Source organism: Azolla caroliniana, unplaced genomic scaffold (genome assembly GCF_043228905.1).
Source record: "Azolla caroliniana isolate FFs.n. ecotype wild unplaced genomic scaffold, voAzoCaro1.0.p SCAF_1, whole genome shotgun sequence".
NCBI classification, from domain to species: Eukaryota; Viridiplantae; Streptophyta; class Polypodiopsida; order Salviniales; family Salviniaceae; genus Azolla; species Azolla caroliniana.
Genome location: NW_028230436.1, coordinates 37,005,359 through 37,020,777, shown reverse-complemented (window position 1 = coordinate 37,020,777; position 15,419 = coordinate 37,005,359). Strand labels below are relative to the sequence as shown.

Below are 15,419 nucleotides of genomic sequence, written 5' to 3'. Positions count from 1 at the left end.
CTGAATAGGCAACAAATAAAACACAAAGCTCACATTTGAACCATAAAGAGTTTACATGTAGTCGTGCTTCAAAAATCTCCTATGGAAACGGCGTTGTAAAGTTTCAAGAGTTTGCTCTTATGCTCTAGTAAGGAGAAAATGTAAGTGCGGAGATGTGACAACTAATGTGAGGAGTCATATGAGATAAGTATCTTTGAGGGATCAAAGGTGGGAGGGAATGGTTGCTTTTGACATTAGATCGTAAAACATTATTTATCCTAAGCCTTTTGGACAAGCATTACATTATTTATCCTAGGGCTCTACATGCCCCTTTCCAACTGTGACATAATAGGTAAATGTGTAGATGAGAGATTGCTTGTTTGTCCTTGAATGTCATGGGGTGAGAACATGGGGTTGGTTGTGTCCAAAGATTTTCTCAAAAATTCCATGTTGTGTTGATGTGAGTAATAAAATTCCAACATGCAAGGCATCATATATTCTTGCCATCAGGAAGTCTATTTACTTCTGACATGTAATTACAAAATTGAACCCCTGAACTAGAAGGAAATTGGCAAAGAAATTTGATGTTTTTAAGAATGGGCTGGTAACACAATTTCTCAAACTATACTGAGTGATAGCTGATGGAAGAATGATAGGCAATGCATGGAGTTTTTGTCATTTGTATTTTAAAGATCTACTTTCTGGTATTCAAACCAGGATTTTGAACACAGAGCCAATGCTGACTTTTTTTTATTTATTTATGTTCTGTATGGGATATTAATGGCCAACTGGGCAGACACTGATATGTTTTTGTTTATTTATTTATGATAAACAATAATACAACATACAGCTCCTTTTATTAAAAAAAGATATAAAGTAAGGGCTGATAAGAAACTCATTGTCATATCAAGACCTACAAAATATAAAGGGCTTACAACTCTTTTAGCAGTTTACATCCGAATGAGGGGAAGGGTTGTCCTAGTGGTTTGGTTCTTTTCCTCATTAGCAAATAGCTCGGAACTTCAACACCCTTTCCCACCTTCAGTTGCCACACATTGTGAGAAAAACAAATAAATAAACCTTTGCCATTCAAAGATTAGGGCAATGTCTTAGGTAAGTGTCCTATACATGGTATGATTGATTTGATTACTGATTTTTTCAATCTTCATCAACCGCCCCAATGTAATATCAATTTGATTAACTAATTTTCTTCAATCTTCATCAACTACCAGTGTATCTATATATTGATTATAGAACTTTTGGGCAGCCTCAAGGTCACCAAGCTCACAGTAACAATCAGCAATGGATCCAAATGCCTCTGCGTTTCCATGAGTAGTCCCTGTTCGTTTAGAGATTGATAGAACCATGTTATGATAGTCAATCGCCTCTCGAAATTTGCCTTGTCGTTGAAGCGATGCACCTGTAGAATTGTGTTTTGTCTAAACGATTGTGGACTCAGCTATAAATTATACAGTTTTTAAATTCAACGTTACTATTTTCCTCGTCCAAGATAGAACAAATCTTATGCTTTTGAATAAAATACAAAATTCTTCCATCTTTTAATTATGTAAGAGGTACATGAGATGACCTAGAACTAAAGATTCCAAAGACGCAAAAGCCTTTTATTGCTTCTGTGTAATGCTATACTTTTCTCAAGCACGATGTGACACTTTCGCTTTAGGATTTCTAATACGCAGTAACCTTTTCTTGCTTGACACACACCTGAATAATCCATTTGCTTTGGTATGTTTTCCCATATTTTCTCAATGGTTGTGCTTTTATATATACTACTATTTTAGACACTGTAAAGCAAATTGGTTCACCACCAAACACACAAAGAAGCATGAAGATGCATATGTCAAGAAGCACAAAGAAGCATTGATTTTTACCTAGTCCTCTAGCCGCTTTTTTCTCCTCATTTGTATCACCAATTCGTTGCGCGATTGGAAGAGCCCTCTTGAATTCTTCATATGCAAAATCTGGCCTTTTCTCTCTAAGAAACTTTTTCCCAGATTTCAGAAGGTTCCTCAGTGTTTCCTTCTCATTACTCAATTCTTTGTCATCTAGTGGTCGACCAACAGGCGCATAGACTAGACCAGGGGCATATGTTTCAATCATTGCCTTACTCTTTAAGTAGTCATTGATCTTGCGAAGCTGAGTATTTAACTTTTCTAGCTCTTCTTTTCTTTGCCGAGCTAGAGTACCTGTAAAGAAAAATCAAAATGAACTGTGTTTGGCTGTTAATATGCCACTTTGGTCTTTTGCAGTCATCATAATTTCTCTCTCTGGTACCTTTGGCTGTTTTACAAATTTTGGTACTCATTTTGGTTTTTTGTTCTCAAAGATGAGGCAACGTTTTAAGATGCAATATCTATTTCAGTTTGCCCTCTTACAAGACATTAACATGTATTTCTTTCTTCTCTTTCTCATGTATCAGATGATGCTCTTTATCTCTCTCTCTCTCTCTCTCTCTCTCTCTCTCTCTCTCTCTCTCTCTATATATATATATATATATATATATATATATATGATAGAGACACTTGGTTCCAAAAACTATTTGATAATGTTTTTACCCATTAAAAATTTGTCTGGAGTGCAGTCTAGTTCAAACTGTTATTGCAGATCTAGAGGCATCCCTAATGAGTGGGAATGAAGCAGAGAACCATGATCCACGATAAAGCATCCATACCTACAAGATTGCAGGGGCTTAGATGGTGTACCATCAATGGTCTTATTTTCCCAAATGGCATTATGGTTTCAGCATAACCTCTTTGGATACATCTCACAATAGCTCAGGGATTAGCAAAGCCATCAGGCAAGATTCATTCAGCTAGAGACTAGACGGACATGGATTGAACCTAGGCAGGAGTTATTACAAAGATAGGCATCTGTCATGACCATCTTCTTCACATTACTCGTGATGGATGTATTTCACTAAGCCCTGGATATGATATATCCATATATCTCATGGATTGAGATGCCACATCGGCAGATCTACACCTTATCACACTCAATTGGGAATAGATATAGGTTAGTCCCAACATCCAGTTGGATCTCTCCTGAGCCCTCAAATGCCTGATTCTTTGCATTAGAAGAGGCAATTATATCAGCGGATTTGGAGCACCATAGTGCAAGATTGCTGAGGATATGGAGGTCATTCTAGAGAGAATACCCATATGGATTTTTTTAAGATAATTTTGCGTTGCTGGTCAGTTAGTTTGGAAGATATGACTGGATGTAGTGTATTATCATGTCCTTTCTTTGTTTTTATTGTTATCATGTGCTTTATTAAAGCGATTACATCATCCAATGAGCACACTTAACTACATATCTTATCAAATGGATATTGAAGTCATTCTAGACAAACCCATGCAGGACTTCTTGAGATAATCTTGGATTGGGTACAACTTATTTGTTCTCATAGCTCTGTTTGTTGGATATCTCATAGGATGTAGCTTATCAAGTTGTTCTTTCTTTAATTTTCTTGTTATCAGGTACTTTTATAAACCTCACTAGATGTACCTTATTTGGTTGCATAGGCCTTTCAAAATGTTAATAGAACATTTCATTGTCTCATCAAAGACAAAATCTTTATTATTGTCAAAATCATATATAAGATCTGTCACAAATCATATACAAGAGCCATAGGTCATACATAGTGTACCTAATGCTAGTGCATCTGTCTGACTGACTGATATGATAAAAAACAAGACCTCTCTCTAGATGGGTGAAGAGAGGTCTATACACCATCATTTTTCTCTATAGTTCTACATGGGATACCTTTCTAATTAAATTCTCACAGAATCATCCTTCTTTCCCCTCAATAACCTACGAAAAAGATTTGTAAGGCCTATCTTTTATTTTATTTGTTTTTGAATCAGTGGTAGGTTGGTGGGATTGGCTTATATTCCAATCAACTCAAGATAGTAAAAGGGCATATAGATCATATTTACCTACATTTGAAACATGTCTATCACTTGTTTCTGGAACAATAGACTAACAGAGCATTAAAAAAGTTTAATGAGAGGCAACCTACCACACAACTGACCTTACCCCAGGTGTGTCACGAACATGCAAATGTACTATATGTTATCACCGGGCAGCCCCCATTCCTCCACCCACATGGCTCATACCCAAATGTAAGAAACGCCATCGATTGGTTACAAATTGGGAAGACCCATGATCAAGATGGATTAGTACGTGAGCACTTTATTTATGCTTGTCACATCTTGCTCCAGTTGCCAGCACACATGTTTAATAGAGCTATGTGTGAAAATTTTACCTACTAGGTGAACAGAGCATATCATTGTGTCAATCTTCAAGAGTGGAGACCCCACAATGTTGAACAGTTACAGGACAACCATGAATTGAGTATATGAGCAGAGAGAAATGGCTGCATTCAGCTGGATATGTAGGCTTTTGGAAGGGGTGTACAACTTTTACACGGATCACCCCAACATCTCTTGGGGTAAAGATGGCCCACTATGAGACACTTTTTACATACATCAGAGAATGGATTCATCATCAGGCCCTCTTTTATGGGCATACATCTACCCTATATGTTCTGCAGTGTGAAACGGTAATGTGAACTTCTTTGCACCAGTTCGAGATTAAGGTAGGCAGATATGCACGAATACCTCTAGAAGAATTGTGTCATCACTCCTACTCATGCTAAAACTCAATCAAGGACTGCAAACGGGCTCCCAACCAAGACATTGCAAAGGGGTTACAATAGATCAGTTAGGCAATAGAAACACATAGTGCACATAGGCCTTGTGGACCACAATCCCACCGTCCTTGTCATTGACAGATAAAGGACATTATCTCCCACCATTGGAGGAGCTTCCCTCGCTTTGGAGACCATTCCTTTCTGGATCGACATATGCTAGAGATTTTCTGAGGATAAAATTACAATGTCTGACTTGAGTAGCATACATATACATATAGCAGATGAGATTCTTTAGTCATGTCTTATTACTTTTTTACTTAATTACATCTATTTTGGTTTGTTGTTCTCAGAGACAAGACAACATTTTAAGATATAATCTCTTGTTTGGTCTTATAGGCAATTTTGGCCTCTTCAAAGATATTAATGCAACTTTCTTTCTTTCTTTCTTTCTAGCTTTTAAGGCAGCTGCAGTTGGTGCTTATCACTGAAATAGATGGATTCGATCTCTAGTCATGAACCTTTTACATCATTTTTCTCTAGGGTTGTACATTAGGTACAGAATAGGAACTGTAGATTGTATATCACCGTTGAATGTCTAAACATACCTACAAGGACTTGAGACCGATGAACAGACAGTTTGTATTCATAATCTCTAGAATACTTTGAGCCAATGCATTTGGGATGAGATGGCTACCAATCATAGGCTTAGTCATATCAGTTTGCTTCATTGTTAGCACATCTTCAATATGGACATGCAAAGCTGGATCTTCAAGTCCCAGGGGTTAGCGCATTTCAAACTTCATGGTTTCAGTTTGTCCTACTTCTCTCAAGCATTCCTGGAGGCATGGATGGATCATATCCCATCACCCAGAGATGGATAGAACATTGCCACATGGGACACATTTCAGGAGCAGAAAAAGCAAAGGCAGGAAATGTGAAACTGAAAACAGCTATCACTTTGGTCAATGGCAGAATAATCAGGCAGGCTGAAAACCTCAGTCAGCACAAGAATTCAGATCGAAGATGGCATGCTGTCAAGACCACTTCTCCGCATTACCCATGATTATATGTAGTATGCGATGGTGATAGACACCCATTGTCTCATGGATTAGAATGCGCCATTTAAACATATTCACAACTTAAAACATCAGCAAGATATACTCAGTATAGGGATGCACCTCCTAAACATACTCAGTGTACATCAGCAAGATATACATCCAGAGATTGAGGAGCACTACATAATACACATGCTACAGTAGTGCGCAAGGCATACTATGAAAGCCGAAGACTTTATTGCTGCCTTCCTTGATAGGAATTTGGACCGTTTTCCCTGGTCATGGATTTCATAATATATATGCCACTGTAGGGTGCACAGTATCCTATGGAACACAATGACATGATTGGTGCCTTTCTCGATAGAATTTGGACTGTTTCCCTTGTCATGATTTTTATGATCACAACTATTTTGGATTTTTATATTAGATATCCACTGATTTTGTGAGTCTCTCACGACAATTAAGGAGCCAAGGAGCCAAGGAGCCAATTACGGAATATTGCAACAGAGGATATGCAGATTCCCCATGCAATATACCATGCAATATTGAGGACTCGGGAAATTGATATCATTGAACATTGCTCTACGAGTGTAATGTAGACTAATATATATTATTAGTGCTTCATAGCCTTTCCACTGTCTATCCAATATTACAATATAGATTGCACTTCATAGGTGTATGAGAGTTTTCTAGATTAATCTATATTATAAGTGATTCATGGGCACCTATCCAACTGCTTTGTATTGTATGTACCATATACCACAATATTACAGCATAGAGTGCACTGCAGCTCCCTGCATATTGAAAAGGAACTTCATCTTTGCAGAAATTACTGATCAGTTTTTTGCCTAAAAAATAGCCACCAAACCAAAGCTAAAATAATATATGGATTAGGGCAGCTAATCACATTATTAACATTGAAGTTAAGTTGTTCTTTGATAACCTGATTAATGAATCAGAGAAGACAAAGACAACAATTAATTGTTGAAATGGTTTCCCTATTAGCAAACATTACAGAATTCAGTGCACAATCAGCACTTCGTCCGAGCAAAATGAGAAACGAGGGACGAAGAAGAAAGTATGAGATTATTACCTCCAACGGCTGCACCAATAAGTGCAATTGCTTGAATAGCAACCAACGCATACATGATTTGTCCATTAGGAGCAGAAAATATTGATGGCACATCACTCACATCTTGTACGGCAAATGCTTGTTTTGCTCCCATGCATACAAATGCAGCAAGTGGTGCAAAGCATGAACTTGCCTTTAATTTGGTTTGTTCCTAAAATGATAAATCATGTCAATTTTTTTGTTCTCATAAACAATGAAAAGTGGTGTCTATTTAGTTATTTTGTTCCTGTAAACTAACAAAGTGGCGTACATTCAGTCATATTTTCCCTATAAAGAGTATAAAGAGGCATAGGTTCAACAGACATCAGCTATTCCATTGTTTGAGACATAAGAATCCATTCTTCAAAGAATTAACAATCATAGGCAACATAGGACAGATTAGGTCCTCTATCAGCTCTACCAATTTGGGCAGCTTAGAAATATTTACACAACTTTTCAAAAACCTAAAAACTTGAGATTTTCTTCATTATTGAGAACAAAATTAAACAGAGTGGCATCAATTAGGTCCTGCATCAGCTCTTAACAATTAGGATATAAGTTTAAGAAATGAATCAGGAAGATACCACATTTATAGAGAATAAACAAGAACTTGACTTTGAAACCCATTTTAACATAGCATACAGGAAAAAACACTATTTAACTTTCACGTCATTGGACCCAAAATAATTTAAATGAACTGCGAATTCGCATTGAAATTTAGATTTCTTGGTCAAAAACTCTAAAAGAAAAGACTATCTTTTATTCTTGTTCTTCTTTAATTAACGACAAAAATAAAACATGAGTCTGTTGTAAACCAGATTTCCTTTTCAAAATCCCTAACAGAAAAAAAACTAACAATACCTGTTGAGGAAGAGAGGAAGTGATAAGCGGAAGAGGTAGAGGAAGAGGATGAACATGCGTGTGGAGGAGGGGAGAAGGTAACGATGGGAGGAGAGGGGAAGGTTTTCCTATTAAACGCAGGGCCATGGCAGAGTTTTCCTTGGTCTTTCTTTCTTTCTTTGTTCTCTAAAATTCAAGCAGAGAGCTTCATCATGTTACTCACAAACCAATGAACTTCTTCACCCTCAGTAGATATCACCAGCATGTAGGCACGCATATGATAACAGAGGAGATGTGTGTTTCTATATACATATACATATGGTATGGTATGGTATGGTATGGTATAGTATGGTATGCAATGTGCATGCACATACACACCATCAAAACTACCCTCATCCTGCCTCCACACTTGGGAATTTGTATTCTAGGCATGTCATGATATGAGAGAATTGGGGATCCTATGGGATTCTAGCAACTAGCAATTGATTCATGGATGTCTATATTTTTAGAAGAGATAGAGACAAACATGGGAAGCTAGAAACATGACCCAAATTTTGTGTTAAAACTAAGGTTTAGGGTTTTTGGTCCAACACCACCACCAAATTTCTTAGGATTTTCTCCATCTAGTCACACTTTGTACAATTTCCAAATTCCATCTTCACTATGAAATATACTAAAGTTGTGCATTGATAGTTAGGGTGACTTTTCTTAAATCTCCATGTTACTATAAAGTTTGATTTATCTCTATTTGTAGAACGGCTTTAAAAAACACAATCTTCTAAGAATGTTGTTTTTAAGTTGAATGCCAATTTCTACGTATCGCACAATTGTGCATCTAACAAATATTGTTAACACATGGATAACCACCTGCAATTGATGGATAATGGTCATGTTTTAAATTTCATTGATAGGTCAATAAGTTCAGAATAATGGTTTTTGTACTCCTGGTGTATCAAGACCCATCAACCCCATGTCTTTTTCCCATGGTTGGATATTGCTTAACTCATCCAAAAATAATAGTCAACCCCGTAACTTGTTCTGCCAGTTGACTGAGTTGATGCATCACATTTGTAGTCATTTCCATGGTCATAGAGAGTGAGCTATGGATAGAAACTTGTATTAATGCAATGCACAGTTTGCAAATGTCAGCAAAAGGTTAAACGCCTTTAGAAATTAGTGGAGCACTTGTCATAACTTAATAATGGATTATAAAACTGATTCAGTTTTAAATCACACAAACCACAACATGATATGTGTACGTCTTATGTCAGCATCTCATTCTTACAGAGCTTACAAAGATTGCATGCTCCCAACATGAAATGTTTACCATCTTCAGCTATACATGTTGGCAAGAAAAGAGGTTTTTGCCAATAAGGCAGATGACAATCATGGTGGGAACATCGTCACAAACAAACTATAACAAAGAAGACTTGCCAATCGGACTACTACAAGAAAGCAAGTTTATCTCATCCACATAACTGTAGTCACGTGATAAATTTTCTTGAGCCTTTTTATGAATAAAATTAATCCCTGCAAGCTGAAAACTTAAAAAAACAGAGTGCTTTCATAAATTATGGAAGATCACTGGAAAGATTATCACAGCAGAAAGAATTGCACAAAAGCCATCACAGAAAACTATATAAATAGCTAAAGCAGAAGACTCTTTCTTATCAGATAATCACAAAATGAAACAACAATGGGCATGATATCAAATGCACAAAAAGAAAAAAATACAAAAGATGCAACCAGAGTTTGGTTCAGATTCTGAGTTTAAAATTTGGCATTATTAACATCAATTGAGACTTCCTTTATATCCAATCTTTCACATACATGATCCAGCGCAATCCTTTACCAATGGTTCAGGATTTATTTGAAGCTTTGGTTCACACATAGATTGCAAAAAAATTTTGGTAAGCCAAAACAAATCAAGAAAGCAGTGTATGAAACCCTAACATGCTTAAGGAAGGGTTCGATTGTAAGGAACTTCTGATCCTAGAGACTCCCTTTCTTTTCTTTCTGCTTTCACCTACAAAAACATGAAAGTGGAGGAAACAGGATATTTAAATACATAAAACCATGGCTTTCATTACCAATTCAATCAATCACCACCACCAATAGCCTTATTACCAGTTTCAACATATCTTGAAGATACGGCTGGAAAGGAGTTTGCAATTTCTGCGTAGGAAAGAAGACAAAATAAACTCATCACCAGACAATTCTAAAGGTATATAAAACTATGACACAAGTAAGCATGAAATGAATACAAAGGTCATTAACAAATATGTGAAAACCATGAGATGAAAGGCAAAAGACATGAAAATGTGAAACAAAACTAAACATGAGGTGAATGCAAAAGGACATGCTCTTCAAACCGCATCCCATAAAACAGGTGTAAAGGAGAAATTAGATAAGCATAAAAACCTATCACATTTTACTTAGCAGAAAATAAAAAAGAAATTGTCTGCTGGTTAGTTATCTTAAAATTCTTAAAACTAGAGAAAATTCTTGATATTGTCTAGTAGCACCTTAAGATCTTCGGGAAGGTGTGAATGTTTGAGTGAAAGATCCATGGCACGCTTGAGACGTTGGTTGCGTGCATCAACCACAGATTGCGGCAAACGTGTCAAGGCTTCTTTCACGTCTAAATCATGCATATCATCATACAAATCATCATAGCGCAGGCCTGAAATTAAAATGAAACCATGGAACAATACCAATCTCATTAGTTCAATTGTTTTTGTATTCATTGATAATACTTTTAAAGCAGATGAAATGCATAAGCATGTTTACACACTTCCTTTCAGTAGTACAATACATTACTGGTGCAAAACAAAATACTGCAAACATAGGAAGAATGACTTTTCTCAACAAAAATTGCAATAATTCTCCAGTCAATTGAACATCGCCGAAGGAAAGTTTTAAGGCTGTCTATTTCAATATCAGTTTGCATTGCAACTTGGGTGACACCAAATGCCAGGGTTTAATTATATAGGTTTTCCAAATAAATAAGGAAATTAATGGTCTGGTGAGAACAAGAAGCATATACAACTCGGTAGAATATGCAGAATGAATGTTTTAAGACTGTCTATTTTAATATAATTTTGCATTTCAAATTGGGATATGTGGGATGGCAGGGTTTGAAGGTGTGATTTTTAAGCATTTAATTAGAGATTACAACAAAGATTGTTGTTATAAAAGCTGGTTCACTATAGATGGTTGCTAACAAAGACGAAGACTGATGACCTATTGGAGTAAGAAAAGGCTCCTTAATTTCAAAGAGTTTAAAAGTTCTCGACAAAAATGAAGTTTTTTCCACATCATTGGGAAAAATAGGAAGCGTGTTTTACACAATAAAGAAATAAAACACAATATGCGTATGATATTATCCACATAAGTTGTGGAAGCAGGGATAAATTTTGACATTTTGAAAGCAAATAGGAGGAATTTTTAATAAAATTTTAGAAAAATTCATTGTAAAAGCAAAAATTGAGATTCTTAAAAGCTTTAATTTTCTGTGTTTTTCTCATGTTTATAGTATTAAGAGATTGGTAATAGCTTAATTGTGAAAAAAAAACTATATTAACATCTTTCTAGAGACAAAAACGGCCTAGAAGACAGAACAAGAGATTACATCTTAAACGTTTCTCCTTTATGAGAACCACAAACCAAATAATAGGGTAATAAAACTTCTGCCTTCAAAGAATCTCCAACAAAGGCTGTTCCAAGATGGAGAGATCTCCAAACCGGGGGATGCAACTTTGGCACCTTTCTTAGTCAATGACAAGGGTGACAAGTCTGTTGTCCAGATGGGCGTGTCCTCTGTGCACGGTACACAGCTATTGCTTCATCTATTATAACCCACTTCCAAGTGTCTTGGTCGAGGGTCCATTTGTGTAGCCCTTAGATTGACTTGTAGCATGAGAGCAAGTGTTGGAGCTAAAGAAAGCTGTGACTGACTGTTCTGTGTTGATGAGCTATTGTGGTTGTATTGTTGTTCAACAACTTCTCCTATGTCTCTTGCGTTCTAACAAGAACAGTCCTAACCTCTGTTAGTCTTTGTATTTTATTAACTTGTGTAGTGGATCAAAGCCCTGTTTGAGGACGACACAATAGAGAACATGGTTCTCTTCTGATTCCAGTTCCCAATTATATGATCAGCAGATCTGTTCTATAGATTCGTATGTGTATCTGGCTAGATCTATTTATATTGGATGTGAAGAGGTCTTGATTGAAATCATTCTTGCATTTCAGTATACCAACAATGAGTACCTACATAACTAGCAACTTGTTTTGATTACGTAAGTGCCCATCTTGAGTACCTTTGCATAAAGATCTCCCAAATACATTGGACACCAATCACCTTGGTCACAATTGGGGCTGCTCTCATCTCTGCTCAAATAATATCATGGAGCATTGATGTATTGCTCTTTATCATGAAGGCAACCATTGACACTAAAGATCTCCCCTAAATTGCGTAGTTATGTACCCTATGAAGGCTTGGTCCCCAAATTTCTATTCAATAGAAAGAGTCAGTTTTACAATTGTAGCAAACAAACACAATTCAGTTCATGGTTCTTGGAACTGGAGATGTGCACATATGTCATTTAAGGACACCAAAGGCAGCATACCATGAGAATGTCGAGCATAGGCAGCTTCCTTTAGGAAGAACCGAGGCCTATGAATGTTACTCCTCAATATAACCAGGATTTGTATGCCACCTTTTCCTTTACCAAGCAGAACTTTGGCTCTGATCTCTTTGGCTTTATCAAAAGGTTGATTGAAAAATCGTTATCTATACAAAATTATTTTCAAGTATTCCTTTGCAGTCCCTATGACGAGTTCAAGATCAATACACTGTCATAGGCATATAATAGTATCAGTATGCTTGCCCTTGCAAAGCATGCTCTTGAATGACCCATCCTATCTATATAGTTATATATCTTATCAATATAAAGACTGAAGAGAGTGGGTAATAGTTGGCACCCTTGTTTTACTCCAATCCTGCAAGTCACAGCATCCAATAATCCAGTCAGAGTGTGCATTTTTTCTGACACTAATTCATAGAGTGCCTGACTTCCCCATTGCATATCTGTTAGTGCTCCAAGGGTTTCCAGTCGCTGCATGAGGTAAACACGTACTATAGTTTCGATGTCTTTCCAGAAATCACAAAGCAACAATAGATTCTCCTTTTATGATCTCTTCCCTCCTCAATAATAATTCACAAGGTCGATAAGTGATCCAAATTTGTGAACCCCTTTTTGATACCTGTTTGTCTGGCTAAACAACAGCCATTTCTCTTTGCCCATGCACTCAATTCTGACTCTGGGACCAAACCATACAGTTTACCCGAGTAATAACCAAACATTATAGTCCCATAATTGCCAGGTATCATGGGATCTCTGCTCTTGAATATTGATACATGCTATATTTGATCCAGCTACTACGGAAGCCTTCAGAAATAGAGCTATTAAAGATGCGTGCAAAGAGTGGGAGCAAGGTGCATGGGCATAGATAAAATACTTACCTACCAATCCATCATGATCTCGAGCTTTTCCAGATTGTAAGCTATTAAAGGCATTTCTCACGTTTTGTGGAGTAAAAGTGGTGAACTCATACTGGCCTGAGCCATGTGGGTGAGAGAGGGGGGGCTTCTTGGAAATGTCATAGAGCACCGAGACCAGTTGTGTCCTGAGTTGCCTCTCATTAGACATTTTCCATGCTCTTTTATTTTTTCCAAGGAACAACAGGTATACCTCTGCTTCAAGTTTAGCCAACATGAGACAGAGAGAGACAGACGGAACCCATGTTGAGGACATCATTGGCACTTCCTAAAGCAACATGAATGTAAAAGGCATTTGTTTTGCTTCACCACATTTACAACAATGAGCTCTCACAAATTTCCTTCTTATGCAAGTGTTATAACGCAATCAAATTTCAAACTGTTTTAGGGTGCTGCAAATTTGTTGGTTGTTTCAAGGCCCTTCACCTGATGTTTTAGATAAAATTTGTGTTTTACTGCAGGCCATCAAAAGACAAAAGAACCACTATTAAATGTGCATAGCTCATCAAATTTAGCGTTCTTGAAGTGGTTCACCAAAAAAATTTGTCACTTCCTTCGACCAAAGGTTCACCCTTACAAGACTATAATTTCTAAAGGTTGAACTTTTCATGTGGCCTTTATCATCCCTTTCTGTCTTAACATCATTACCATACATTTCATACAGGTGACCAATTGCTTCGAAAGGCGCTCCAAAGAACCACCTTGAACAAGAGTGCAAACATTGCATAATCACTATCAAAAAAGCTTCTGTGCATATTTCACCCATCTAGAGCAATGAGGGGAGTGCTTATTTAGAATAAAAAATTCTTTACTCCCTTCAATCCCAAAACTTGGATACTCAATGACATCTTTATCTTTAGTTCAAAATACCGATATAGCATTCTATAAACTCAGAGTTGAGGACTGTTTCTGAGATGAATAAATGGAATGCTAACATACATAAATAATCCTTTACATTTTTATATAAGCATGCACATTATATATATATATATATATATAGATAATATATAAAATGCTGTGAGAGACGAATCGTTCCTCAAAGATCCCGGGGCCTATTCTTTCAAAACAAGCAACAGAAAATGAATGAAGTCTGGCCTCTTGCATAAATATCACACTTTGTCCCTTCCACAGGATTCATATATGCATGCACAGTGAGAATCCTACCAAGACTATAAAGACCCTTCCAGTCTCACTTCAGCGAAAGAGAAAACCCTAGAAAGGATGCATAATAATACTTCACAGATTTCCAAATCTGCGAGCGGAAACCCTAATACCTATCAATCTCAAATCAGTGTGTGCAAAACCGTAAGAAGTATGTGTAACTTCTACAAATTTCTCCATCGGTGAGATGAAACCCTAAAACCTTGTAATCTCGCATCAGTGAGTGAAAAACCCCAAACAAGGTTATTCAGTACCTTCCATAAAGTCTGGCATCAGCGCTGCAGAAACCCTAACAAATGCTATAGTAATATCTTCCAAATGTTCACATCAGAGAGAGGAACAGGCATACATAAAGCAAAGATTCAAACGGAATATCATCTCTATCCCGCAATAAAAAAACAGAAAGTTTCCTTCTTCAAAGATCGAAAAGAAGCGTGGAGGGAAAACTAACAACACATACAGAAGGAGAGAGAGAGAGAGAGAGAGAGAGAGAGAGAGAGAGAGAAGGAGGAAGGGAATACTTACCGTAGTTCCTGAGCTTAGCGTCAAGGGCTGCGGTGTAGCGGCGAGAGGCCCATGTCCAGACAGGAGCAAAGGCTTTGCTGAGAAACTTCGCCATGGCAGAACTGCTGTAGAGATCGAAGAGAGAAAGGGTGAGAGAGGGGGGAGGAAGGGAGAATATGGAGATGGAGATGGAGATGATAGGAAGGAAGGGAAGAAAGACAGGTTTCAGATGGAGGAAGGAAGGAAGGAAGGAAAGAAGGATGGGTTGGTTGGTCTCTCTAATGGGCGATGATGATGATGATGTTTAACCTCACAAATGCAAGACCCTCCTCTCTTCCGGGTCTCACGAAATCACGGGGTGCTCCATGCAAGAGTTCTCGCGACTCATCATCGATCACTCGGGCGGATTGACTGATGGACAGATGAATGGACTAACCGACAAATGGACACACTCAAAGCTCCTTGCATCACGGGCCATCATCATGTTGCTTCTCGTGGGGTTCACCATGTTGGACGTTGTTTGCTTGGCATGGCCTCGCT

General features: G+C 37.4%; 2 protein-coding genes and 1 long non-coding RNA gene across 3 annotated transcripts; all 3 read right to left on the bottom strand.

Moving 5' to 3' along the window:
• Positions 1–814: 814 nt before the first annotated feature.
• Positions 815–7,943, bottom strand: LOC147870332 (protein FLUORESCENT IN BLUE LIGHT, chloroplastic-like). The gene is made up of 4 exons (XM_087338951.1): positions 7,676–7,943; positions 6,797–6,986; positions 1,869–2,183; positions 815–1,399 (listed from the first exon to the last, which is right to left on the bottom strand). Exons 1-4 carry the CDS (start codon positions 7,799–7,801, stop codon positions 1,191–1,193), a joined length of 840 nt encoding a protein of 279 aa, XP_087195077.1. The 5' UTR covers positions 7,802–7,943; the 3' UTR covers positions 815–1,190.
• Positions 3,244–4,192, bottom strand: LOC147870333 (uncharacterized). Its single transcript, XR_015532286.1, has 2 exons — positions 3,672–4,192; positions 3,244–3,386 (listed from the first exon to the last, which is right to left on the bottom strand). It is a non-coding gene; the product is annotated as an uncharacterized LOC147870333 (long non-coding RNA).
• A 1,454-nt stretch (positions 7,944–9,397) lies between the features above and the next one.
• Positions 9,398–15,132, bottom strand: LOC147870331 (cytochrome b-c1 complex subunit 7-2, mitochondrial-like). The gene is made up of 4 exons (XM_087339054.1): positions 14,901–15,132; positions 10,180–10,337; positions 9,782–9,829; positions 9,398–9,680 (listed from the first exon to the last, which is right to left on the bottom strand). Exons 1-4 carry the CDS (start codon positions 14,992–14,994, stop codon positions 9,612–9,614), a joined length of 369 nt encoding a protein of 122 aa, XP_087195180.1. The 5' UTR covers positions 14,995–15,132; the 3' UTR covers positions 9,398–9,611.
• Between the last annotated feature and the right edge of the window lie 287 nt (positions 15,133–15,419).